The sequence below is a fragment of the Callospermophilus lateralis genome, chromosome 4 (genome assembly GCF_048772815.1).
Source record: "Callospermophilus lateralis isolate mCalLat2 chromosome 4, mCalLat2.hap1, whole genome shotgun sequence".
NCBI lineage: Eukaryota > Metazoa > Chordata > Mammalia > Rodentia > Sciuridae > Callospermophilus > Callospermophilus lateralis.
This window is the reverse complement of record NC_135308.1, coordinates 110,121,503-110,148,423: the sequence shown is the minus strand read 5'-3', so window position 1 is coordinate 110,148,423 and position 26,921 is coordinate 110,121,503. Positions and strand designations below refer to the sequence as shown.

The window sequence follows — 26,921 nt, the reverse complement described above, 5'->3', positions numbered from 1 at the left end:
AATGGAATAGAATGATGCAGCCACATCAGTGTTTATAGCAGCTCAATTCACAATAGCTAAATTGTGGAATCAACCTAGATGCCCTTCAATAGATGAATAGCTAAAGAAACTGTGGTATATATGCATGATGGAATATTACCCAGCATTAAAATTCACTGGATGTAAGTACTAGAAGGATTGGTTTTGTTTGTATGAAGCTATACCACTTCTCAGTGTTCATTCTAAAGAATCAAAGTCAGCAATACATGCATATCCATGTTTATAGCAACACAATTCACAATAGCCAAACTATGGAACCAGCCTATGTGCCAAGGGATTAAAGGATAAAGAAAATGTAGTGTGTGCGTGTGTGTGTGTGTGTGTGTGTGTATGTGTGTGTAATGGAGTGTTATTCAGCCATAAAGAAGAATGAAAGGTACACTCAAACATTGCTGATAGGACTGCACATTGGTGCAACCAATCTGAAGAGAGATATGGAGATTCCTTAGAAAACTTGGACTGGAACCATCATTTGACCCAGCTATCCCACTCCATGGTCTATGCCCAAAGGACTTAAAATCAACATACTATAATGATGCAGCCACATCAGTGTTTATAGCAGCTCAATTCACAATAACTAAATTGTGGAATCAACCTAGATGCCCTTCAATAGATGAATGGCTAAAGAAACTGTGGTATATATATACATGATGGAATATTACCCAGCATTAAAAGAGACTAAAATTATGGCATTTGCAGGTATATGGATGGAGTTGGAGAATATCATGCTAATCAAAGTAAGCCAATCCCCAAAAGCCAAAGCCCAAATGTTTTCTCTGATAAGTGGATGCTGATCCATAATGGGGAGGGGGCATGGGAAGAATGGAGGAAATTTGATTGGGCAAAGAGGTGGGGAGAGGAGAGGAGATGGGATATGGGGCAGGAAAGAATGTAGAATGCAATGGACATGTTACCCTAGGTACATGTATGGCTGAACTATGGTGTGATACTGTGTTCAACCAGAGAAATGAAAAGTTGAGCTGCATTTGTGTACAATGAATCAAAATGCATTCTGATGTCATACATACCTAATTAGAATTAAAAAAAAAAAAAAAAAAAAGAATGAGGCTGGGCGCAGTGGGGTATGCTTATAATCCCAGGGGCTCCAGAGGCTGAGGCAGGAAGATCACAAGTTCAAAAACAACCTCGGCAACTTATCGAGACTCTAAGCAACTTAGTTAAGATCCTGTCTCTAAATAAAATATATGAAAGGGCTGGGGATGTGGCTCAGTGATTATGTGCCTCTGGGTTCAATCCCTGGTATAAAAAAAAAGAAATTATGTCATTTTCAAGAAAATGAATAGAACTTGAGAACATTAAGCAAAATAAACCAAACTCAGAAAGTCAAAAGTTGTATGTTTTCTCTCATATGTGGGAGCTACAGAGGAAAAAGAAAAAGATGGAGGTGGATCTCACAAAAATAGAAGAGCAATCAGTAGAGTAGAAGAAAGGGACCAAGAGGAGGGAAGAGGAAAGGCAAAGGGAAATACTGGGGAATGATATTGACCAAATTATATTGTTATTGTTCATATAATGTTTATGTACAAATACATAAAAACAAATCCCACCCCATTATGTATAATCATAATCCACCAGTAAAAAATACAGATAAAATGGTCCAGTTCAGGCATTACTTCTTCCAGGAAGTCTTCCCTGGTCTCCCCCACACTCTGCCTAATTTAATGCCTCTACATGTACTTCCGTGGCACCTTGTGCTTGTTGGAATTGCAGTCCTGATTATCCAGTAGTATCATTATCTGCTAACTACTTAACTTTGCCTCTCAGTTTTAAGTTCCTAAAGACAGACACTCAACAAATGTTTGTTGAATTCACTGGATGTAGTACTAGAAGGATTGGTTTTGTTTGTATGATATCAGTTTTATTTTATTTTTTAAAGGTGGAATGGCTTTGAATGTATATATGCTGAGAGGATAGAGCTACGATAATTAAAAAGCAAGAGATCAGAGGTTTGGCAGATCAAGAGGTAATGAATAGAAGCCTGGTGCAGTGGCCCATTCCTGTAATCCCAGAGATTTAGGAGGCTGAGGCAGTAGGATCACAAGTTCAAAACTAGCCTCAGCAACTTAGTGAGACCCCCATCTCAAAGTAAAAAATGAAAAGGGCTGGGGATGTGGCTCAGTGGTTAAGTGTCTCTAGGTTCAATCCTCAGTACAAAAAGAAAAAGGAAAAAAAAAGAAAAAAGATAATAGAAGGCAGAGCCCTTGAGCCCTGGTGGTGGAATATAACTCAGATAGAGAAAGGGATCCACTCCTTTGAGCCTGCGGGTGCTGATATATATGTCTATTTTAGGTGGCAGGCAGGAAAGTGGGGGAGTTTCCCACTTAAAGGACCCTGTTTTCTCTAGTCTCAGTGGTGAATTCATATCAAGGTGGATGTAAATTTGGGCACAGTGGTGTAGACCTGGGAGACAGAGCTGACAAGGGGTCCTCAGCAACTTCCCATCTTCTGTGACCTCTTCCTGTCATCCCTTGATCCTCCACAGAAGCCAGGCCACTACCCAGCACTCCTTTATTGTCTGGTCTGTGAAATGTACTGAGCTCTAGCAATCAATGCATCAGTAAGTTTAGTCCTTATATAAGAAAGTTTGTGTAAAAAATTTAGCCCAGCTCCAGGAACATAGGACACACTCAGTAAATGGCAGCCCTGCTGTATTTACTAGCAAGGATACATGTTGTCTTTTCTAGCTGCTACATAGCTGTGTGTACAGTGTAGTGAGTCCCCATCCTCCTCCAGCTTATGTTCTCATTGAGGAAGAAAGATGTGCTCATAAAAACCATTAAAATGCAATGCAGAGCTGGGGTGTAGCTGCAAGGTAAAGCACCTGTCTAATATGGGTGAAGCCCTGGGTTCCATCCCCAGTGCCACAAAAATAAAAACAGTTGATTCCTCCCACAAAAATAAAAACAAAAAAGTAATGCATCAAAAGATGCTTTTTTAGAAAATTTAACCTTCACTAGAAAGTAGGTTTTACATTATGACCTAGAATTCAGGTACGTATAAAATCTGAAATAAGCTGGGCATGGTGGCCCAGACCTGTAATCCCTGCAACTCAGGGAGGCTGAAACAGTAGGATGGAAGTCAGCATGGGCAACTTAGGGAGACTCTGTCTGAAAATAAAAAGAATTTAGGATATAGTTTACTGGTAGAGTGCCCCTGGGCTCAATGCCTAGTACTGCAAAAAATAACATAAAATCTGAAACAAAAGCCTTACTAAACAACACTGACTCTTTTTTGTATGGTGTCTTTTGATATTTTATATTCTATTTATATTCTATTTTACTTCACTTTTAAAAGTGATGCTTAACAATCCCAGAAAACCAAAGCCCGAAAGTTCTCTCTCTGATATATGTATGATACGTGGTGATATTGAGATAGGGTCTTTACAGAAGTAATCAAGTTAAAATGAGGTCATTATGTGGGTCCTAATCCAATATGGATAGTATCCTAATAAAAAGGGAAGTTGGAGGCAGACTTGCATGTAAGAGAATACCAGGTGAACACGAAGGTGGCCATCTACAAGCCAAGGAGGAAAGCCTAGAATAGATTCTTTCTTCACAGCTCTCAGAGAGAACCAACCCTGACAATATCTTGATGTTGGACTTTTGTGCCTCCAGCACAGTGAGACAGATTTCTGTTTAAGCCACCCAGTTTGTGGTACACCCCTAGAAAACTAATACACTCACCAAATTGGTTTTGTGACTCACTATTGGGTTGCAAACTGTAGTTCACAGACCATAAAGTTCTCTTTTTCCTATGCTTTCTTTCATGTAATCTTTATAGTCACTTGATGGACGGCAGGGCCTGGTTGAGGGTGAGGAAGGAGGTGCTCACGCTCAGAGTCAGAAGCTGAGCAAGTTGTGTGTGTGTGTCTCAGTGCTGACTTGTCATTAATGAAGGTCTCACTGACCCTGCAATTACACAAACTGAAAATGACTGCTTCCTGAAATTCTGTACCCTGGATGCATCACTGCAGTTGAGGCCCTGTTGAAGTAGCTGTAATTATTGTCCCCATCTGAGAGGTTGACCCACAGTTACAAAGCTCTGAGGTGGTATCAGACCCAAGTCAAATTTGCCTCTAAATTTTGGATTCCTTCCATGACACACTGTCCCTCACTCTTGCAATCATGAAAAAGAAAAACAGTAAATATTATTTTCCTATCAGTACTTGCTCATCACCTTCCTACTCTCTAAAAGGAGCCAAAATTAGAGACTGCATTAATTCTTTCCCCTCTTCCTGCCCATCTTTAGGGACCTGGACCTCTTGAGACCCTCAGATGGCAAATCTCAACTTCAGCTACTGTCTGTGGATGTCTGCGGGCAAAATAGGCATGTAAAGGCTATGTATTTTGAGCACACATGTGCTCACACCTCAACACATGTACAGGCTATGTGTTGTGAGCACACATGTGCTCATACCTCAATCCAAGCATTGCTTGCTAGACAATTCTGTGGATGGATTTCCTGCTTGTCTTCTTGACCTGTTGTCTCTCCTTTTTATTGCCTTGCAGACACAAGAAACACAAACATTCACACTTCCACTAAGGCTTTTTGTGGCAGTAATGTTTCCTCCAAATCAAGAGACCTTTATGAAGAATGTAGGCCCTTCTTTTTTCCTGGTTTATTCTGAGCCATAAAAATAATGCCTGGTGTTCACTATGTGTCGGGCATTGTTCTAAGCCTTCACATGTATCATTGCATTTCCTTCACACAATCTTATGGATTAAGACCCTTATTTGCTCCGTTTTACAGGTAGTGAAAGTGAATCATAAATAGAAAATTGCCCAGGGTTGTGCAGTCAACAGTATTCATTGAACCCAAGCAGTTACTCTGCAGCTGGCTCATACTCTGTGCTAACTGGTTGGATTCACGTGGCATGCAAACAAAGATGTGCCTGTTCACATAGAGGTGAAGGGGAGGAATCAGCTCAGGCACCAGGGGGCAGCATAGGCCTAGCTTTGGCCCCTCAGCCCAGCCCTGTAGACAGAGGAGGGAAGCAGAAAATTCCTCCCATCTCCTGCAGTGCCCTAGACACTAGGCATTCCACATACCAGGGCTCTAAGTTTTAGGGTCTTAAAGGCTTCCTTGGGTCTCCTGTTCTTATCCAGCTCCTTCCCCAGCCAAAAAAAAAAAAAAAAAAAAATGCTGAACAAGCCACTAGTTATGATGACTCAGAAGCTGAGCAAGTTGTGTGTGTGTGTCTCAGTGCTAACTTGTGTGTGCCCGCCTGCACGTGTGAGGGTGTATGGAGTTCTTGTGGCTGAGGAAGTGTGCATGTGTGTGTTTGTTTCCGGGTGTGTCTCAGTGTTTGTACCAGAAATAGATAGGAACTTTGCCAAGGCTGCAGATTCCTATTCAAACTTGTCTCCTGGGAGCCTGCAGGCAGTCGGTACTGCTACCACTAGAGTCTGAGAAGGGGTATCCAGTGAGGAATAGCAAAGAAGGTCTTCAATATGAGGGACTCTTGGAGTCTTTCAGAATTCTGAGCTGAAGACTCCTGTAAGCCACCTCCTCCCACTAGTGGTCACGCGACCTCTAAGGCGTTGCCGGCAAGAAGGGAGGTGAACCTTGGCGTCCAGATGGCCTCAAGCTCCCCAGCTACTTTTCAGGGTCCTCCACTGGAGGGAGCCCAGAGGGATTTGCTTTTCTGGAGAACGCCAGGGAGCCCAATCCCTCCGGGCCCAAACTCTAGCCTTGAGAAAGTTTAGGTATGGAAGCCAGGCAGTTTGGGGTGGCATATTTCTGCTTGATAGTATGTGATTTTTCTGGAGAAGCTGGTTGTTTTTGAGGGGGATAGAGTAAGAGGGGGTCAACCTCCCTTCCAGCCTGGTTCCAATACTGAGAGCCCCAGCCCTCCCCCACCTCCCTACTATGTGCTTCCCCACCCAGCAGAGGAGGCACACATGTTCACCCCACTTTCTTCCTCTTCCTCCTCCAGCCCACTTTCTCTTTGCTGTGTCGTCAGAGCTCCAGGGAGGGACCTGGGTAGACAGAGAAGCCGGAAACAGCAGGCTGGGGCAGCCACTGCTTGCACTGAAAAGGAAGGCCGAGTGAGGGGGGAGAGAGAAGGAAAGAGAGGGGGAGAGAGAGAGGGAGAGAGGGAGAGAGAGAGAGAGAGAGAGAGAGAGAGAGAGAGTTAGAGTTGTTGTTGTTTTCTTTTTGGTGGTAGTGGTGGAGGGGGTGCTAGCAGGGCCAGCCCTGAACCCACTGGACAGAACTACAGACCCATGGGGCCTGGCAGTGCCCTCTGAGAGGGAGAAGACGGCAGAGGGGTGCCTGCCGAGGTGAGGGGATGCCTGCGAGCAAAGGAGGGGAGGGGGCTCTGACTTTGAGTATGGGGATGGATTAGTGGGGCCTCTCGGGATCCTCCCCTGGGCGGGGCGGATGGTCCCCTAGAAACTGTTTCACCTAGCGTTACTACCCCGTGGTACTAGGTTTTGGCAGTTTCCGACTCGACTCTCGGAGTCTGGGTGGGTAGGGACCTCCGCATTCCCCTCTCCCAAGAGTCACTTTCTAAACATTCCAACCTCTGCACTCCCAGGGGCATGGAAAGTCGGGGGCAGGGGGCGACTGGAGGAGGGCCTCTCTGTCCTCTGGGTGGGGGAAGTGGCTGCCCCTCCATAGGAGGTTGCTGCCAGAGGGTGGTGGACCCTTGTCAAATCTCTACTCTGCCCCCTGCCGAAGGTTCCTGTTCAAGGGTGTGGCTGGACTCGGGTGGGAGGGGGGCTGGTGAGTGAGCCCCAGATGTAGACCTCATGGTGCCCCAGAGGAGGAGGAATTTCCCCCCTCGGAACCGCTCCACGCTTGGCTGCTGTAGACGCCGAGATTTCCCGGGGCGGCGTGGAGTTAACCCTCCTCGTGCTGATCAGGCTCCACCTCCTCGCGCCCCTCCTCCCACCCCGCCGCCACAGTCACACTCTAGGTAACTTAGAGCAGCTCGTTTGACTTTAGATCCTGTAGTCATACGGTCCGAGGAATCGCGTTTGGAGGGGGTTGAGGGGACGGGGTTTAGGCCACCCAGCCCGCGGTTGAGGATGTTGGACATTGGGCTTCCCCTCCGGGTTTGGGAGGAAACTCCGGCCCCGCCCCCTCGCCTCTTGCTCCTCCCCATCCGTGGCCCTGGAAGGGACTAAAGGTACCTCGGTCCTCTCCAGACCAAGCGACCTAGCCTTGTCATGGGGTAGTGGTGGGGAGATATGTGGCTTCCTCATGTCTGGGGAGGGAGGAGGGCTGGAAATTTGAAACCTGGCCCAGCCAGGAGACTGGTCACTCAACAAGGGGATGGATATAGAGGAAATGGGGACTGCCTATGACCTGGGTATCTCCCCAGTCTCCAACAGGGTAGTGATAGGGGGTCAAAGGTCTGAAATCGAGGAATCAGCACCTTAGAGAGAGTGGAGGAAGAGAGAAGAAAGGAATGGAGTTCTCTCTTGAATTTGAAACAGACTGAACACAGTTCAGAATGTGCCTCTCCCAGAGGAGAGTTGATTAGAAAAAAAGCCTGTTGGAAGACCCTGAGCAGGAGGGAGACTTCTGCTTTTCATAGAAAAGAGCTCAGGAGAGTAGGAACTGGGGGCAAGAGAAGCAAAGGGTCTTGGGGTGGGAATGTCCAGAGAAGGGTCCTCTGGTTTCCATCTATTTAGGAGGGCTGGGAGAGGTGAGAGGCTCAAAGTAACAGAAGGGTTTGATGTTGCTGGATTGGAGAGACCCAGGGAATTTCCGTTCTATCCTCCCCCTCCTCTCTGGGAAAGTGACATTGTGAGAAACATGAACTGAGAGACCCCTGGGAAACCACTAGTCTACCCAGCCCTCCCTGCAACACCCGCACCCCTGAAATGGAGAGCAAGCCTCTTCTCTTCCCTGTCTCTTCCTTTCTCTCACTCTTTGTTGTTCTCCCTTCAGCTTTCTAGCCCTCTGATTTTCTCATTCCCTCTTTTACTCTCCTCACTCCAGGCTGACTAATCCCAGTGTTTCCCCAGTCTTTCTCACCCTCTTTCTTCCATCTTTCTACTTTCCCTTTTTCTCCATCTCCTCAAACCTTCCCCACTCTTAGGATGATGGTATTTGGAGCTGGAAAGGATCATCACAGCACAGTGTGGTAGTTAATCCCCACTCAGATTCATAGCTTGATTTCCACTCACTAGCCAGGGGCTTTGGGCAAGTTAGAGAACCTCCTTGAGCCTTGGTTTCTTCATATATGAAAGAGGTATATAATTATATACCTTTAAATTTTTTTGTGAGGGGGCTGGGGTTACAAACTCAATGGTAGTGGTCTCATGCCTAGGATGCATGAGACTCTAGGCCCAATCTCCAGCATCACAAAAACTACCCACAATATTGTACTGAGTGTAATGCCTTCTGAAGAGAAATGCATGATAAATAGTAGTTATTGACACTCTATTACTCTTCTCTTTGTCATCCAGCCCACTGATTTTCAGAATACCTCATGGAGTCCTAGAATTTTTGACAGGTTTTTTTCAAGGGATACCTTTGGGATTAAGAGGTTAAAAAGAGGGGAAGCAGACACAGTTACAGGCCCTCCACCCTTGGCTTCAACAAAACAACTCCAGTTTTATACCTTTAAGGGTCAGTAGTTCCCCCTTATCCATGGTTTCACTTTCCACAATTCAGTTATCCTCAGAAAACCACTCTGAAAATATTAAATGGACAATACCAGAAGAAAACAATTCATGTTTCAAATAACTTTTAGTTTGTTGGGATCTATTTTATTATTGTTATTGTTGTTAATCTCTTCTTGTGCCTGATTTGTAAACTAAATTTTATCATAGGTACATATGTATAGAAAAAAATAGTAGATATAGGGTTCAGTACTATCTTCTGTTTCAGGTACTATCTACAATATCTTGGACTGTATTCCTCACAGTTAGAGGGGACTACCACATTGGGACTGTATTCCTACAATATCTTGAACTGTATTCCTCACAGTTAGAGGGGACTACCATATTGGGACTCCACAGATTAAAAACTAAAATCATCCACTACTTAAAAATTTGGAAGCAGTGATGTGGTGGCACATACCTGCAATCCTAGCAGCTCAGGAGGCTGAGGCAGGAGGATCATGAGTTCAAGGTCAGCTTCAGCAATTTAGCAAGGCCCTAAGCAACTTAGCAAGACCCTGTCTCTAAATAAAATATTTTTTAAAAGGGCTGGGGGGATGTGGCTTAGTGGTTAAGTGCACTTGGGTTCAATCCCCAGTACAAAAAAAAAAAAAAAAAAGGAAAATGCTCCACTCATTCAGTTCTCAGATTTTGTGGATGAGAAGATCAAGGCCCCTAGACCAGATGATCCTTACCCACAGAACCAGAGCCAGGTCTAGAGCTGCAACCTAAATCCTCTGGTTTCTGTAGGGAGCTCTTGCCCTACTTCCCTTGTCATCCTCTCTTGCTGCATCTCAGCTCTTCTCACCTCTATCACCTGTGGCTACCGTTGAAGGTGCTGCCCCATCTCAGGCATTGACAATAGGTGCCCAAGGTTTGAAGATTAAACTCAAAGTGCCCATCAGTGGCTGTGGGCACACTGTCTCAGAAGGTAGTCTGTAAGAGGTCAGTAGCTACCCCACATTTCTTGGCCATCTCCTAGAGTGGTTTTGTTTTTCTCTTCCAAGCACCCTCTAAACCCAGATCATGTCTCTGTGGGGTCTGGTCTCCAAGATGCCCCCAGAAAAACTGCAGCGGCTCTATGTTGATTTTCCCCAACATCTGCGGCATCTCTTGGCTGACTGGCTAGAGAACCAACCCTGGTGAGTGGTGCTGCCCATGTCCTCCTTTACCCATCTACCCTCTCTTTAGATTCTGTCCCCTATCCATAGAATTAAAAACGTGGGACCCATTATTCCTTGTGTGGTGGCCTAGACTTAGTGGGGACTCTGTACCTTTTTAAGACAGATTATGCATGTTGACATGTGGACAACTCACCTCCCAGGAGGCAGAGTCAAAGAGGAGGGAGGTCAAGTCAAGCACAGTGGCACAGTCGTGTAATCCCAGCTACTCAAGAGGCTGAGGCAGGAAGGCAGGAGGATTGCAAGTTTGAGGCCAGTCTCAGCAACTTACCAAGACCCTGTCTCAAAAATAAATTAAAAATTAATTAAATAAAAGGACTGGAGATGTAGCTCAGTAGTACAGCATTTGTCTAGCATGTGTGTGACCCTGGGTTCAATCCCTAGTGCTGAAAGAAAAGAAAAGAAGAAGAAGAAGAAGAAGGATGGAGGTCAGGGCCGAGACAAAGGCACTTCTCATGATAGCTAGAATATTAGGGAGCAAGAGTGACCACTACTGATGACCTAGATGGAGTATAAGGAGAGGGAAAGGAACCACTGAGCAGCTGATTGTGTGATGGAAGGTCAGGAACTAAGTAAGCCCTGGCTTAAGGTAGACTCATCCTGATCTTCCTGCAGGGAGTTCCTGGTCGGCTCTGATGCATTCTGCTGCAACATGGCCAGCGCCCTACTTTCAGCAACTGTCCAGCATCTGCAAGCCTCTGCAGGAGAGCAGGGAGAGGGGAGCGCCATCTTACAACATATCAGCACCCTGGAGGTGGGACAGGAGGGCAAGGAACCCAGTTGGGGTGGGGCCAAGACAGAGCTGAGCATTGAGCATTAGAAGAGATGCTTGGATGGTGGAGGTTGTTGGAAGCAAAATGGTGTTCCTGTGGTTAGCTGTTAGCTAGCATGCAAATTTGATTTTAAAAGCATGCAAATGCACAAAACTTCTAGAGTCTATGATTGTGCTACCTTGCAGTATATGTATGAATGGGGGCCTAGGGATGGGAGGGGGAAGGGGATATGGGTCAGAGCCAAGCTAACTGCCCACCATCATAACTTCCATAGAGCATATATCAGAGGGATCCCCTGAAGCTGGTGTCCACTTTCCGACAAATACTTCAAGGAGAGAAAAAAGCTGTTATGGACCAGGTATTGTGATACTCCATTACTACCCTAATTCATTTCCCTGGTGCTTTAGCATGAGCCAATAGAAACTAGGAAGAATTTGAAACTCAGGAAAAGCTTAGTATTCTAGGATTCTTAGTAGTCTTAGTATTCAGGATGACCAAAGGGAATTCCTAGGTCATAGTAAACCCCAAGCCAAGTTTAGGGAAGCTTCAAATGAGGGGTGGTTAGTAGTGAGGCCTAGAGAGGACAGAGCAAGGGGTAAGGAGCTGATTCTGCCAGGTGAAAGGTTTTATCCCAGGAGATCCAGGACTTCAGAGGAACATCCAACTGTGAGAAGGGAGTCAGAAAAGGAAGTGGTCTATCTCTTTTTCTGCAGAGCAGAGTGGAGGCTGGGCAGGGGAGGAATGGGCAGAGTGTCTCACCTCTTGGCATCTGTTCCTCTTGCACAGTTCCGCCACCTGCCAATGCCCTTCCACTGGAAACAGGAAGAACTCAAGTTTAACACAGCTCTGCGGAGGCTGCAGCACAGAGTAGGGGAGGCTCGCCTTCTCCGAGAAGCCCTGCAGCAGGGGACTGAGGCTGGCCAAGGTGGGGGCCAGCACTGGAGCCCTCAGGGGTTCTGGGAATTTGGGGAGTGATCCTCTCTTGGACACCAGCCTTGATGAACCTCTGTTCTTTCTTCATCCCTGATTTTTGTCCCCTCCCTCAGTGCCTCTGCGCAGCTTGATTGAAACTGCTGCCAATGGGACTGGGCCAAGTGAGGTGAGTAACTGATAGAGAGGAAGAGATTAAACTCAAAGTGCCCTGGAAGGGTGGAAGTTAGACCTCAGAGAAACAGACTAAGGTGCGGGGAGGGAATGGCAGGGAGGTGAGAAAGAGAGCTCTGTTCCTAGGATCTGGGTGAAGAGGCCATGTGTGGCCCTAGCTCAGGCCCCTCCCTGCCCTTAGGCTGTAGCCAAGCTACTGCAGGAGACTGTTGGGGAGCTGGAGGCTACCCAGACCCTGGTGTTGAAGAGGATCCAGATTTGGAAACGGCAGCAGCAACTGGCAGGGAATGGTGCACCCTTTGAGGAGAGCCTGGCAGCACTACAGGAGAGGTTAGAGCAAGGCTCTAAGAGGAGCATGGTAGGGTGGTGCTTCTGTCCCTGGTGGAGAATGCTCAAGTAGGGGAGGGCCGGAGGAGAGGGCCTTGATGTGGACAAGACTCAGAGAATCCAGTTCCAGAGGGCTGCACACAGTTGGTCCAGTTGCATCCTGCACAAGTGTGCTCAACTGAGGGGTCACAAATAGCAGGTATTTTGCCTTACAGTATACTACATGCTAGGTACTGGAACCCTGGGAAAGAGGCAGCCAGTTTCCACAGGGCATCTAGGCACTAAGAATGAACATCCCCCCTAAAGCCAAGGCAGGCCTAAGAACCCCCTTCAGCCCAGGTGCCTTGTGGCCACTCCCACTGCCCACCCTACCCCTGCACATACAACATCCTGCTTTCTCCCTGGGTTTAGGGGAAGGGAGTCTGGGCCAGAGCAGACATCCTGAATCCTGTGCCCCCCTGACCACTATCCTGGCCCCAGGTGTGAGAGCCTGGTGGACATTTACTCCCAGTTACAGCAGGAGATAGGGTCTGCTGGTGGGGAGCTTGAGCCAAAGACCCGGGCATCACTGATTAACCGGCTGGATGAAGTCCTGCGAACACTTGTCACCAGGTATGCCCTATAAGATACCATTCTGGTCTAATGCAGATGCCATGGGGAATGAAGTGGTGGTTAGAGTTGTGAGGAAGGTACCAGGAAGGACCCCCTTCCTAACTCCCCTTTTGTCCTCCTCACTCTTCCCAGCTCTTTCCTGGTGGAGAAGCAGCCCCCCCAGGTTCTGAAGACCCAGACCAAGTTCCAGGCTGGGGTTCGATTTCTGCTGGGTTTGCGGTTCCTTGGGGCCCCAGCCAAGCCTCCACTGGTCAGGGCTGACATGGTGACTGAGAAGCAGGCGAGAGAGCTGAGCATGCCCCAGGGGCCTGGGACTGGAGCGTAAGTGAGGATTGGATCTGGGGCTGGAGAGGACCTGTTGGGGTGATGGAGGCAAAAGGAGCCAGGAGGCTGATACCACATAGAACAGGGAGATGAAGATGGAGGCCCTTGGGGTGTTTAGGCTCTGCATGGTTAAGGCAGAAGAAGGGGAGAGACCCATTCAATCTATGGGGTGGAGGCATCAGGATTTGGCCAAAATGGGGACTCCTTCCTTAGGAACCAAACTTAGCATGTGTGAGCCCCTGGGTTGGATCACCAGTCTCCTCCCCCACTAAAAAAGACCCAAGCAGGGACATGGAGATCTGTGGTCAATGACAGTGATAGTCCCCATCACTACCCATGGACTCAAGCTCGTCACCACCCCTAGCCCAGCTGGAATAAGCTTACTCATGTTCTGACCCCCCCTGGCAGAGAGAGCACTGGGGAGATCATCAACAACACAGTCCCCCTGGAGAACAGCATTCCTGGGAACTGCTGCTCTGCGCTGTTCAAAAACCTGGTGAGGAGCTCCAGAGAATGGGGTCGGGGTCCTCATACCTCATATGGGACTCTCCTTGGGGAGCATGTTGGGAGCCCCAGAGTACTGATCTCTGTTCTCACATTCTCACTCTCCTCTCTCTCATCCACTCTTCCCATGACTCCACAGCTACTGAAGAAAATCAAGCGGTGTGAGCGAAAGGGCACTGAATCTGTCACGGAGGAGAAATGTGCTGTGCTCTTCTCCACCAGCTTTGTGCTTGGCCCCAACAAACTCCCCATCCAGCTCCAGGTGAGATGTGGCCCCAGCCCCAATCCAGACTGGGATCTCAGTTCCCTCTCTGTGCCACACACCAAGACCTGGATCCTCACCCCACCTGACTGCCTCATACCTCATGGGTCTCAGATTCATGCATACTGGGGCGAAGGTGAGTAAGGGAAAGCAAGACCGCAGCATACTCATCCAGGGAACATACATTGTAGCAGTTAACTCTGTGTGTGTGTGTGTGTGTGTGTGTGTGTGTGGTGCCGGAGATGTGAACCCAGGGTCTCAGGGTCTTGTGCATGTGAGGCAAGCACTCTACCAACTGAACTCTATCCCCAGCCCTGTAGCAGTTAATTCTTACCAAGCACTTTATACACCAGGGCACTGTTTTAGTGGCCCTCTCACACATACACATTTGGTTTTCACATTATAAGGTTATTACTATTACTAGCCTCATTTTACAGATAAGGACATTGGGACACAGAGAGATTCTGTAGTTTGCCTGGGTCATGCCGCTGTAAGTGTCAGATGGGTATCTGAGCCTAAGAAGTCTGGCTCCCATAGTTCTGACATACAACCACTTCTCTACAGTGAGAACTACCTGCCACAAGCTCTCTATGTCCTGAGGACACCACTAACAAGACATGTCTCTTCTGATCCCTTCAGGTCCTATCTCTGCCCCTGGTGGTCATTGTCCATGGCAATCAAGACAACAATGCCAAAGCCACCATCCTGTGGGACAATGCCTTCTCTGAGATGGTGAGGAGTGGAGGGCAGGGGCAGGGGTAGGGTGGGTTCTAACACAGGGTGTGTGGGCTGGTGGGTAGCAAGCATGTTCAAATGCATTTTACTTTAATTTTTCTTCTTATGAGCCTACTTTTTTGCTTCTAACAGTAACAACTGTTACTCTGTAGCACCAGAAACTACTATTGAGAAAGTACCATGTTTGTGAGCCAGTTCAGGGGACAATACCAAGAGGTGCAGGTGGTTGAGGTGGGAAGAACGAAGGTCTCCTGAGGAACACTGATGATGATATCATCCTTGCTTCTTTCCTTCAGGACCGTGTGCCCTTTGTGGTGGCTGAGAGGGTACCCTGGGAGAAGATGTGTGAAACTCTGAACCTCAAGTTCATGGCTGAAGTGGGGACCAACCGGGGGCTACTCCCAGAGCACTTCCTCTTCCTGGCCCAGAAGATCTTCAATGACAATAGCCTTAGCATGGAGGCTTTCCAGCACCGTTCTGTGTCCTGGTCACAGTTTAACAAGGTTATTCTCCTGCTCTTTGACTCTCCCATCCTCAAGCTCTATATCCTCAGGGCATTCAAGGCCTCCCCACCCTCTGCTGAGGGACAGACTGCTAGATCATGGCCATGAGGAAGTCCTTTGTAGTGGCCCAGGCATGAAAATCACTCACCCTGGTGGTCACCCCTGGGGTTGCGTTCTCAGGCATCCCTCAGGTTTTGGTCTGGGGCACTCTGTCCTTTCTCTTTACAGTGATGTGCACCACTCACCCAAATTGTGTGTAAACAGAGCTCTGATTAAAAAATGACTTTGACCCACTAGGAAAATAGTTCCTATTGCAAAAGCTGGATGAAACTCCATAGGAACATGTATGGTAATAACCCTGCTATGTGTCCACTGTGCGAAGCACAATGTTTTACACTTTATGTATGTTATCTCACTTAATCCTCCCAACATTCCTTTAAGGTAGGTTCTATTTTTATTTCTATTTTACAGATAAGGAAGCTATGGTTAGAGAAGTTAAATAATTTGTCTAGGGTCTCACAGCAGTGAGTTGCATGGCTAGGATGGAGCCCCATATTTCTGACTCTTGTTCTAATTACTATATTTTACTGCCTCCAAAATGAGGTAGTTCAGGACTAAGTCAGTTATAAGAACATGAGAAGAAGCAGATCTGGTGTCTTGGTTGACACCTAGCTGGGTAAACACAGCCATGTACTACTCCCTTTAAAACAAAACAAAAAGAGGAGCCAGGTGCAGTGGTGTGCTCCTGTAATCCCAGCTACTTGGGAGGTTGAGGCAGGAAGATTGAAAGTTCGAGGCCAGCCTGGGCAACTTAGCAAGACCTTGTCTTGAAATAAAATAAAAGAGCTGGAACATAGCTCAATGACTGAGCACTTGCCTAGCACGTACAAGGGCCTGGGCTCAATTGCAATACTGTAATAAATAAATAAAATTTTTTTAAAAGGAGGAAAAAGAAGCCCACATGACATGCTAGTAAAAGGAGCAGGGAAATTATAGCCAGCAAGTCATTCACTCTCCTCTGAAGTCCATCTCTGCCAGCCCTCAGTAGGGATGGAGATTAGTATGGGAGTTATAAGGGGCACCAGTACCACACTGCTTGGGCTTGAATCCCAGCTCTCCCTCTCAGCTGCTCTGTGGGTGTAGACAAATCACTTGATCCTTCTGGACTTCCATTTCATTGTCTGTAAGATAGGATTGTTATAGTACCTTCCTCTATATTCTTTTAAAGAGCAAATAATATATGGAAAGGCTTGGAATGGTGCCTAACACAATGTAATCATGTTGAGAATATCGTTGATGGGCCTCCCTAACCAGGCTCCAGCTCTGCCCCCACCCATGCTCACCCCAGCTCCCTCTCCTCCTCCCAGGAGATCCTGCTGGGCCGTGGCTTTACCTTTTGGCAGTGGTTCGATGGTGTTCTGGACCTCACCAAACGCTGTCTCCGGAGCTACTGGTCAGACCGGTGAGTATTTGCCCCAGGTGGTCTGAGCAACTATACCTCTGGCTCCCTCTCCATATCCAGTACCCACACCCCATCTTTTCCTTCATTCTGGCCAGGCTGATCATTGGCTTCATCAGCAAACAATATGTCACTAGCCTTCTTCTCAATGAGCCTGATGGAACCTTCCTCCTACGCTTCAGTGACTCAGAGATTGGGGGCATCACCATTGCCCATGTCATCCGGGGCCAGGATGGTGAGGTCACCCCAACCCTAGCTAGTCCTCTGCCTCTGTACCTATGCCCTCTGGGGTTTCTACTGGGAAGGAAATGTTTTGGCTTTCCTTGATGCCAACCTGATCTTCAAGAATTTCTTCCTTGGGTCCAACTTCTCTTCCTCCTCTATGGTCTTAATTTCTACCTCTTGCTGTGAGCTCATGGCAATGGAGACTAGTGGATTTCCCTCCCTCAGATCTAAGTTCACTCTCCCTTGCCTTGGTGGAATGAGAATGGGTCCTGTGCCAGGGGTAGGGAAGGGGGAGACTGGACAGAGGAAACCCAAGGTCTCATTCCTGTCATAGGTTCCCCACAGATAGAGAACATCCAACCGTTCTCTGCCAAAGACTTGTCCATTCGTTCACTGGGAGACCGAATTCGGGACCTTGCTCAGCTCAGAAACCTCTACCCCAAGAAACCCAAGGACGAAGCTTTCCGGAGCCACTATAAGCGTAAGCTGCAGCTGGCAGCATTGATGCCCTCTTGTTGCCCACCACTTCCCTGATCCCAGCCACACCCTTCTCCCTATCTGCTATATATCATCCCTAACTTCCCTTCCCCTTTTTAGTCCCACTTCTACCTGCCCATCAGTCTTCCCTGCTTTTCTACCGCCCTTTCTCCCTACCCCTGGAGCATTTATGACTCTCCTTTCCTTCCCACAACAGCTGAACAGATGGGGAAGGATGGCAGGGGTTATGTCCCAGCTATCATCAAGATGACTGTAGAAAGGTTAGTGTGGGGCCATGGATGGTGGGTGGCAGCTAGGGGCTGGTATTGACCTGCAGAAAGGAGTGGCAGCCTCATGCCTTCATCAGTCACCTGTGCCTTCCTCTCTCCTCCAGGGACCAGCCTATTCTCACTCCAGAGCCCCAGATGACTACCATGGTGCCACCTTATGATCTTGGAATGCCCCCTGATTCTTCCATGAGCATGCAGCTTGGCCCAGATATGGCGTAAGGAACTGGATAAATGGGGAGGGATGTGGTCTGTGCAGATGGGCCTTCAGCTTGGGTGACTGGGAGAGTTGGTATGGGGGCTGAAGCAGAGAATTTTCTCTCCCATGAAGGGAATTCCCCCTCCTAAGGTAGGGAGGGCTGACTTCAGGGATCTGTTTTCTTTCCCCAGGCCCCAGGTGTACCCCCCACACTCTCATTCCATCCCCTCGTATCAGAACCTCCCTACAGAAGAGTCGGTCAATGTGCTGCCGGCTTTCCAAGAGTAAGTTAGGATTTGGGGGGATGGAGTGGGGACAACATCCTACTGCAAGGTGTGGGCATTTGCCTCTACTAGAAAAGGCTGTTTGTGGAAATGGGCAGCAAATGCTAACACCCTTTCTTCTCCTCTGTTTACTAATGGTGCTGGTGGGTAAGATCCCAATTGCCTGCTCTGCCACATACTGACTGGAAATGAGACCTAACCTCCTTCTGGCTATAAAGTGGGACATAATAATAAGAACAATGCCTCATGGGATTGTCGTGAAGGTTGAATGAGTTCATAATACATGTAGAGCTGAGCTTTATGCCTATCTTATGGCAAGGACCATTTTAATATTTCCTCGTATGCATCTGAAATCTACTGTCACTTATTGGCTATTATTGATTGATGGAATGATTGAGGTGCTAGGGATAACCCAGGGCCTCATGCATGCTAAGAACACACTTCATCACTAACTTATACCCCCACCTGCTGTGTTGATTTTTACTTATTCATTTTTACTTTACTTCAATCTTGAAATGCCCTAGACATTTTTCTTCCCCAAGTATCACTCAGGTGTACATTAGCTCTTCATTAAGATACAACATCTGCCCTGCTCTGAGCTGAGGTGAAGGATGGGGAATGCGGGGATTTAAAGCCACCCCAATTCAGTCTAAAGAAACATTAGAAATGGGCTAAGCCACCCCTATCTCTCACCCTATCACATTTTATAGGTGAGGAAACTGCTCACAGTATAAAAATGGCCTGCTCATGGTCAAACACTCAGTGAGCAGCTAATTCAGAAGGCGGTGCTAGAGCTCACTTAGTGGTCTTGACTTTGCAATACCCTGCTTTTGTCCAGCCTTCCTTTCTTTGATTGTTTCTTTTCTGCTTTTAGGCCACACCTGCACATGCCCCCCAGCCTGAGCCAGATGAGTCTTCCCTTTGACCAGCCTCACCCCCAGTGAGTGACAAAGCCCCTCCTGACCCCATGCTTCCCCCTTTTCCCTGACTTCACTCCATTCCTTTCTTCTTATTTCCTTTTCTGGTTCCCTGCAGGGGCCTACTGCAGTGTCAGCCTCAAGAGCATGCTGTGTCTAGTCCTGAGCCCCTACTCTGCCCAGATGTGACCATGGCAGAAGACAACTGTCTAAACCAGACAGTGGCAGGGTTCCCCCAGAGCACCTGGTGAGTGACAGCCTGGGGCAGAAGCTGGGTGGGAGCAGGGGAGCGGGTGCTATGCCTATTCCACTGCTTCCCCCTTTCTTTTTTCTCGCAGGGTTGGTGAGGACATGTTCCCTCCCCTGCTGCCCCCCACTGAACAGGACCTCACCAAGCTTCTCCTGGAAGGTCAAGGAGAGGCAGGGGGAGGGTCCTTGGGAGCCCAGCCCCTCCTGCAGTCCACTCCTTACGGGCAATCTGGGATCTCAATGTCCCACCTGGACTTGAGGGCTAACCCCAGTTGGTGATCCCAACCGGAGGAGGAGGAGCCCAGAGACAGCTCTTCTATTGTCTCCATGGACCTGCCTTGGATACCTGCTCATGCAGGTGCCTTCCATCTCCAGCCACTCCTCCATTAGGAGGAAAAGACTGCCTGGAGAATGCACGGTGGAGGGAGCCACTTGACTCCTTCCTTCCCACTGCACATCGCTGTCCCCCCTCTTCCAGCACTGAGAGACAAGCCCCAACACGCCTGCACCTGTAGAATACCCACAGCTCTCTGGGGAGAATGGGGCTGGGAGAGATCACAGATTAGGGCATAGAGGGCTTCTCTTACTCACTCTAAGCCGGGGCCAGGGGCATGTGCAGAAACAGACGTGCACACATTTGCACTAGAGGCCAGAGACTGAGGGCATGGGTCTGGGTCTCAACTTTGGGATCCTGTAGTAGTAACCCAGGAGACCCTTGGTGGGAAGAGAGGAGTGACCTGGACACATGACTACTTATATGGATTTTGCTAGACTGAAAAATAAATTCCCCTGAATTCTTGCCTGTTAGGTTTTTGGTACACAGATGAGATTATACAGTACAGGAGCCAAACCTCTATATGGCTGTGTGAAATTATGTGTACCCAGGACACATTAACATACTATGACATGACATATATATTCATTACATGATCACATATAACTTGTGTCTATCTGCTTTTGCTTGTGTGGCAACACAAATTTGGAAGTATAAGACACCAGGGAGTATGCTGGCCTCTGGTATGCTAACCCAACATCATTTTAAGGTGACAGTGTCTGGGTGGGTCTGTGTGGCTGTGACACCTACATATAGGTTATAGCTTCAGTGTCTCCACACCCTCAATGTTGCCTGGAGCCAGAGGAGCCCAGGCCTTGCTGAGTGGCTCTCCAGGGTATTGGGGGCCATGCCCACTGCTTGTCTTCTATTTTCCCCATCCACTGCCCACATCCCTCCACTGCCCCACCCCATGCCACCCTTTTTTCCCCTCTCAGGGGGTCATGGATCCTAAGCCATAAAATAAATTTTATTCCAAAATAACAAAATAAATAATCTACTGTACACAATCTGAAAAGAAAGACGCTCTAAGTGTTTGGACAGATGCTGCAGTCTGGCCTTGCCTGGGGAGACCCTGAATCCAACCCAGGCCTCCCAGGGGCAGGTGGAGGGAGTCTCCATCCACATCCCCCAGAGGGCATGAGGGAAGAACTGCTGAGGACTCGGAGGAGAGAGGGATGGACCGGCAAACTGCAGCTCTCGTTAAATTAAAGGAACAAACTAGAAGCACAAAAATGAGGACAGGGAGGGGAGGAGGAAAGGTCCAGTGTTCTCAGGCCCCCCTTTCTGAGAGGAAATGTTGCCATTTTTAGCTGCTGGACCTTCCCAGGGAAGTCCCCCTTATCCCATGTCCAAACTCAGTCCAGACTGTTCACACCACTGGTGGCCACCTAGAGAGAATGGGAGTGTGTTTTGTGAGGAAGAGGAGAGCCCCAGCTGCCCTGGAGGCAGAGTCCTTGCCCCTTGCTTTGGGCTCTGGGCAGGGGTGAGGGGGCACCACACACCCTCCATGTGTCCTCTCGCCAGGCCCCCGCTCATTATTGCTTGAAGCCCCATAGTCCTGTGCCCATGGAGCAGGTGGGGAGGCAGGAGGAGGGCAGCGGAAGGATTGGGGTGGTGACTTGGTTCCAAGGATGGAAAGTGAGGGTCTGTTTGAGCCAGAAGTTGGGGTCCTGGGTCCTCCTTCACTGCCGGCTGGCCTCGGCCTCCACTTTCACACTGCTCCTGCGACCTTCCACCAGTGCAGGATGGGGTCCTGGGGCCGGGCATCGGTCCAGCAGTCCCTCTTCAAACTCTGCAAGGAAAAAGCATAGGTTAGAAAACAGTGGGGCAGAAGCTGAGGACAGAGAAGCTAGGGACAGAGGCAAGGGCAGAGAAAGCTGTGAGACGTACTTAGTTTATTGAAATGCTATCTAACACCCTCTGCATGTGCCCGGGGAGGGGAAGGTTCTGTACCCAAGTATGTGCAGCCCCCCTCCCCTTTCTGGCCGTGTGTGGCTGTCTCTGTGTGTGTCTCTGTCTCTGCCGCCTCTGCTCTGCTGGAATTTCTGGTTCTGTCAGGAGCCGCGGGGGCGGTTTGGCTCTGACCTCTCCCTCTCCCCCCTTCCCTGGCTGTGCCACCCCCACTCATCTCTGGCCCCCACCCAGGCCCCACCCACCCTACCATTGCTCCCCCAAGTTTTCTGGTAGCCAAATCAAGGGGATCACAGGAAGCCAGCTTCCCAGTTCTTCCCTCAAGAAGAGCCCCCCTTCTAGTCCCCGCCCCCACTTCCCACCCACGCAGAGTTTAAAAATACCAAGCCAGGGTTGGTGGCTTTGTCTGCTGCGTCACTCTCAGCCCAGCCGCTGCCCAGCCCTCTGCTGGCCCACTCCCTCTTCCCCTGTCCACAAAGCAACCCTCTTTGGGCTCCCCTGCTTCCAGACTGGGCAACCCATTCCCACAAATCTTAGCCTGCTCCACCCCCTGAATCAGTGGAAGTTCTAGACACGCTACCCTTATTAATGACACTCCTTTCTGCTGCCTTCGTCCTCCATTCTCTACACCCCTGGCCCCTCAGATCTTTACAAGGGTCCAACCCCCCCCCCAATGGGAACAGCAGCACCCTCAACTCCACAAAAGGCCTGATTAGCTGGAACCCCTCCTACTGTCCCCTCTTCCTCCCCCCAGGTCCCAGGATACCAGGATTGTTCTTTGGGGCCTGTGTGACTGGGGTGATTGGGGACAGCACTGCTGGCTGCCTCACCTGCGAGAGGTGGCTTCGCAGGCACACAGGGGCTGAGGCGGCCCACGCGGTCATGGGAGACGAGGCGGGCGAGCCGCAGCCCCTCATCCATCAGTGTCTGCTGCAGGATGTGGCGGCTCCATAGCCCATGGGCTGGCAATGCCAGGGGCAGGTCAGCAGGGGGCGGCGTCAGCCTTGGGCACGACCCCACAGCTGTGGGCATGGGCACTTGTCAGGTAAGGGGCTGCAGCCAATGGAACCCCACCCTCATCCACACAGCCAGACCCATAGGCCCTCTGTCCCCATCCAGCCAGGTGTCCCAACCCTGTTCCAGGCAGTGGCTCCTGGCTCAATCCTCCCACCCACCCATCCATCCCTGTCTTCCCACAATGAAGAGAGAAGTGCTCTAATGCATACTCACCCTGCAAGTGTCCATCTAGACTCTCCCCAGACAGGCTAGCACTGTCCTCTTCCAGACTGGGACGATATGTGGATGCATAGGACTCAGGGCCTGGCGGAGGCTGCTGGATTTCAGAGTGACTCTGTTCTCCAACCTGTGGATACCCCAAATGGGAAAATGAAAACATGGCAAGGTAGGAGGCTGGGGCAGGCTTTCCTACCCCTACAACATCCCATAAAACATTACCTCCTGTTTGAGCTTCTTTAGAGGGGGACCTCCTAATTCTTCAGAGTGGAGCCTATAAAGATGGAAAGATTAAAGGAGATGAAGGGGAGGGCCACATGATGGTCAGGATATAGAATCTGGTCAGGGACATGCATTACTTGAAAACTCTGAAAAGCTGCTAACTGAGTAGGAGTCTCCAGCTCAATAGCTGCTGTGGGGGGTTGGGAGGAGCCAAGGCAGATGGGAGGAGGAACCAGACCTCAGACAAGTTAACTTGGCCAAAGGCAAAGCATGCAGGTGGGTGGGAAGCAGGTCTAGAGCTGCCTGAACTGGAAGTCAGGACGTGATCCAACTCCTTGGCGGCATTCCAATCTAGGAAGAACCCAGGGAAGGGGTCTCACCTGGAGCCCTTCAAGGATGACAGGTAGGTGCTCTCTCGGGCCACTTGGCGAGACAGAGAGAAGAGCTCCACCCTCCGAAGTAAGAGTGTATTGTCCCTCATGCAGAACTGGGCAGCAGCCTCATTGATGGTCAGCTGTGGAGGAGGCACAGACAGAATCCTAACTCCCCCATTGCTTTACCCAGACCACCTCACCCCACTTTACCATCAAAGAGACCTATCCACAGAAGGTCTGGACAATACACAAGAATTGTTTGGACAATACACAGGAATTTTCTAAGGGAGGAAGACAGGAGAGCAGCACCCACTGCTTCCTAGTAATGCTCAGGGCCTCCTCCACTCCTGTGGGGTCTTGAGTGAATACTACTGAGCAGCTGGGCTCTTGCCTATTATCTCTGCTCTCCTTGCTAAGAATGAAGGCATTGCAGCAGCCAAGGTGGGTGTGGGAAGGAGGGGGTCCAGGACAAGGATCCTGGTCAAGGGGCAATGAAGCAGAGCTGGAGAACATAGAAATTCTCAAGAGGCAAGCAGACTGAAACCTAGGAATCAATGACAGTACTGAGAGGACCTGGGTCCTCACCTCATGCAGGCTGAGCTGCTTGCCCTCCCGCCGTTTGGAGTCAAAGCGGCCATAGATGATGCTGTACTTGCGGATCTCCTCTTCCTTCTGGCTATCATTATCATCCATCTCAAATATGTGCCCCACACTCCGTGCCAACTTCTTATTCAGCTTCAGCAGTGATGTGACCTCCCCAGCATCACCCCTTGGGAAGCTCCGGAAGATCCTCTCCACACTCTCCACCACCATCCGTACCATCTCTGGCTCCAGGCGGTCTGGACCACCCCCAGCACCACCTGCTGCCATCCCCCCAGCCCCAGTCCCCTCAGGGACTCCTCCCCCTGCAGGTGGGGAGAAGGGGGGTGAACCAGACTCCTCTTCTCCTCCTGCTCCAACGTCCGACTCCGGAGTGCTCCGGCCTGGCCAGATCCTGGGGTCCCCAGCCCCAGGTCCCCCAGGCAGTGGTGACAGTTTCTCTCCAAGTTCAAGGGGGCTCTTGGGGCTAAAACTACGGGTACTACCGGCCTTTTCCCCTGGGCTGCCATGCCCATTGCTCATGCTCCCTTTCCGGGTACCCGCAGTCTCAGAGATCTTGAAAAGCGGAATGCTAGAGACAGGCACGGCAGGGACTGGTTGGCTGAAGAGCCCTGGATTGGTGGCCCACTCTCTTAGTGCCTTTTGCAGGCGTCGGACATGGAGAGGCTTGGTGGCCATGCCCACAAGTGCCATGATCTCCAGGAACTCCTCCTCACCAGCCTCACACAGCTGCTGCACATCATCCCCTCCTTGCTGGATGAAAGTCTCATAGTAGGAAAGGAGATTGGCGCGCTGCAAGACCCGGTACAGCTGCAGCTCCCCCAGTGTCCGAGGCAGTGCCATGGCTCGGGCACTGGCCCTGAGGAGGGTACAAAAAAGAGGCAGTCAGTGCAAATGCCCCTGCTGGGTACCAACCCACACTAACAATTGACCTCTCTTTCTTGCCTCCTCTTCTTCCCCTCCCTCCTTTGAATACTCTCTCTGCCCAATGTCCAGAGCTGAACACAGACTATGAGAATGTGGCACTCTTGGAGGCATAACCATGATAGAGTCATCACAGGCTAACCTTACGCACCAAAAGCCAGTGCTGTCTATATGAGTCAGACTCTTACCCTTCATCTTCATCTTCATCTTCGACCTTTTTGGTCTGGGACAAAAAGACCTGGAGTGCTGAGGCCCATTATCGCACCCCTGAGATGGCTGGACCTTTTTTCTCCCTCAAAACAATCCTTACCTTTTACTCTAAACACTGAACAGTCTTAATACCACTTAACATAACTTCCCAAAGTAAAGAGAATATAGGAGACTCTCCTACTCACAGTGGGGCCCACTGCTGGGGCCCACTGCTGGCCAGATAGCATCCCTGCCCAGGTGGCTGAGGGAGGGGTGTGGCCCCTTCCCTGGCTTTCCTACTCAGTGAGGCAGGTGGACCCTTTTCCTCTACCCTCAGCTTTCCCACAAATTAGGTGTTCCCCTTGCTTTCTCCCTCCAAGACCTCTCCTCCCTTCCAGCCTGCCCAGTGCCCCTCAGTTGTGACCTCCCCTGGTGTGGCCTTCCCCACTCCCTCGGTAGTCCTGTCCCTTCAGCTCAGGCAATGGGGGAGGGGAGGGGCGCCTCAATTGTTCTGCTCCGGGGCTGTTCCACCCACACACTCCCACAGTGGTAGCGTCTGTGGGCGAAAACCGCCTGGGGGCTCCCGCCTACTCTCCTCTCCCTTATTTTCCACCCACATCTTTAAAGAGAGTGGGGAGTCGCTGAAGGCCTCTTCAGCGAGAGGCTGCACACCGAAACTCCCCTCCCCACGCTGTGAAGGAACAGTCAAATACAGGAAGGGACGCCTCAGGCATCCCCTGCTTCAAGCAGGCTGATGCGCCTTTAACTCAAAGGCGCTAGCTTCTCCTGGACCCGGGGACCACGCTCTGTGCCAACAACACACTGATACAGCTGTGCGTCCCCCACCCTCCGTACTGTCGCCAGCTCAAGCTTCTGGGCTTTCCCCGGGCACTTAGGGGCTCCCGCATTCTTTACAGGGGGTTCTCATGCTAGGTCATGCCCATAGAGTAAATCTGGAATGGAGAACGAGATAGTACTCTTGTATTCAGCTTCATCAGCTCCTTGTCTTCTCCCAAGGTCCCCTAATTCGAAGACTCACCCCCTTTTCCATCAGTCTCCACCCCCCACCCCCGTCCCACTTCCCCACGTCCTCTCCTCGACCTCCACCCTCCGGACCCCATTCCTGAGTCCAGCTCCACCCATCTCCACTCCCCACCGCCTCCCTTTGCCCACTAACTTGAGTCTAGGCTGCTGAGTCCGGCGGGCGCTGTCCCCTCCGCCCGGCGGCTGCTCGGCTGTGGGGGAGGGCGCTCTGTGCATGGACGGTCGAAGACCACCCGGGCTGCCTTCTCGATGCCAGGCGCTCCGTGCCTGATGCACGCTTTGCTTTGCCGGCGCGATGCTGTGTCCACCGCTGTCCAGGCTCAGTCCCTCCCTCCACGTCTTCTCTCTCCGAGCCTCCGCGCCTCTGTCTATGCCTCTGCCCCCCCTCCCCGGCTGCGCTTGCCGCCTCTCCGCGCCTCCACCCCCGCAGGACGCACGGGGAGCGAGGCCCGGCGCTGCGCTGGCTGCTGGGCTGGCGGGAGGAGGGCGTGGGCAGAACCGGGGGCTGGGGCCAGGGGTTGGGGGTGGGCACCCGGGTCTTTGGGCTGCCGGAGACGCCGCAGCAAACACAGAAAGGAGGAGACTGGGGGCAAGAGGTGTGGGGCAGGGGGCGGGGGCGGGGGCTCGGAGTCAGGGACTGAGGTGACCGAGGCCGGGCTGTGGAGGGCGAGCTTGGGGACCCAGCGGGCGGGGCGAGGTCGCTCTTTGCCGCCCACGCCGGATGCACAGCCGGCCCTCTCTGCGCCCACGTACCCACGTGAGCGCCCCGCCGGCTACATTCCTACTCCCCCCCCCCACCCCTGGCCCTCCAAGCTGAGAGCGCTGTTTCACAACCACGCACAGGTACACAAAGACACAGAGAAGCGCACGTACGTGTACATTCGTCTAAACAACTACACGAAAGTCCGCTGCCCACACTCCGGCCTCGTGGTGCTTGCTGTTCGTGTGAATGTTAGAGGAGAGTGTGGGGAAAAGTTGGTGAAGGCTTTGGGG

The 26,921-nt window shown here is 50.4% G+C and overlaps 2 protein-coding genes across 4 annotated transcripts in view; one reads left to right on the top strand and one right to left on the bottom strand.

Moving 5' to 3' along the window:
* The window catches only part of Stat6 (signal transducer and activator of transcription 6), a 28,619-nt gene extending 8,190 nt beyond the window's left edge, over positions 1-20,429 (top strand). The window contains exons 1-22 of one of the 3 annotated variants that reach the window (XM_076854737.1): positions 5,657-5,765; positions 9,683-9,817; positions 10,472-10,610; positions 10,904-10,987; positions 11,416-11,554; positions 11,676-11,728; positions 11,915-12,063; positions 12,541-12,672; positions 12,805-12,993; positions 13,405-13,492; positions 13,640-13,762; positions 14,402-14,494; positions 14,794-15,000; positions 16,368-16,462; positions 16,558-16,694; positions 17,019-17,165; positions 17,379-17,442; positions 17,556-17,666; positions 17,839-17,931; positions 18,806-18,871; positions 18,967-19,095; positions 19,187-20,429. In XM_076854737.1, the coding sequence (XP_076710852.1) occupies positions 9,702-9,817; positions 10,472-10,610; positions 10,904-10,987; positions 11,416-11,554; positions 11,676-11,728; positions 11,915-12,063; positions 12,541-12,672; positions 12,805-12,993; positions 13,405-13,492; positions 13,640-13,762; positions 14,402-14,494; positions 14,794-15,000; positions 16,368-16,462; positions 16,558-16,694; positions 17,019-17,165; positions 17,379-17,442; positions 17,556-17,666; positions 17,839-17,931; positions 18,806-18,871; positions 18,967-19,095; positions 19,187-19,376 (2,544 nt within the window). In that variant the 5' untranslated portion in view covers positions 5,657-5,765; positions 9,683-9,701 and the 3' untranslated portion in view covers positions 19,377-20,429. Of the gene's footprint in view, positions 1-5,656; positions 5,766-6,045; positions 6,342-9,682; positions 9,818-10,471; positions 10,611-10,903; positions 10,988-11,415; positions 11,555-11,675; positions 11,729-11,914; positions 12,064-12,540; positions 12,673-12,804; positions 12,994-13,404; positions 13,493-13,639; positions 13,763-14,401; positions 14,495-14,793; positions 15,001-16,367; positions 16,463-16,557; positions 16,695-17,018; positions 17,166-17,378; positions 17,443-17,555; positions 17,667-17,838; positions 17,932-18,805; positions 18,872-18,966; positions 19,096-19,186 lie in introns of those variants that run through there. The other 2 variants (XM_076854734.1, XM_076854736.1) reach the window with 2 other exon arrangements.
* Nab2 (NGFI-A binding protein 2) lies at positions 20,354-26,525 on the bottom strand. The gene is made up of 7 exons (XM_076854738.1): positions 26,062-26,525; positions 23,757-24,630; positions 23,178-23,311; positions 22,798-22,849; positions 22,573-22,705; positions 22,173-22,364; positions 20,354-21,223 (listed from the first exon to the last, which is right to left on the bottom strand). Exons 1-7 carry the CDS (start codon positions 26,142-26,144, stop codon positions 21,114-21,116), a joined length of 1,578 nt encoding a protein of 525 aa, XP_076710853.1. The 5' UTR covers positions 26,145-26,525; the 3' UTR covers positions 20,354-21,113.
* Between the last annotated feature and the right edge of the window lie 396 nt (positions 26,526-26,921).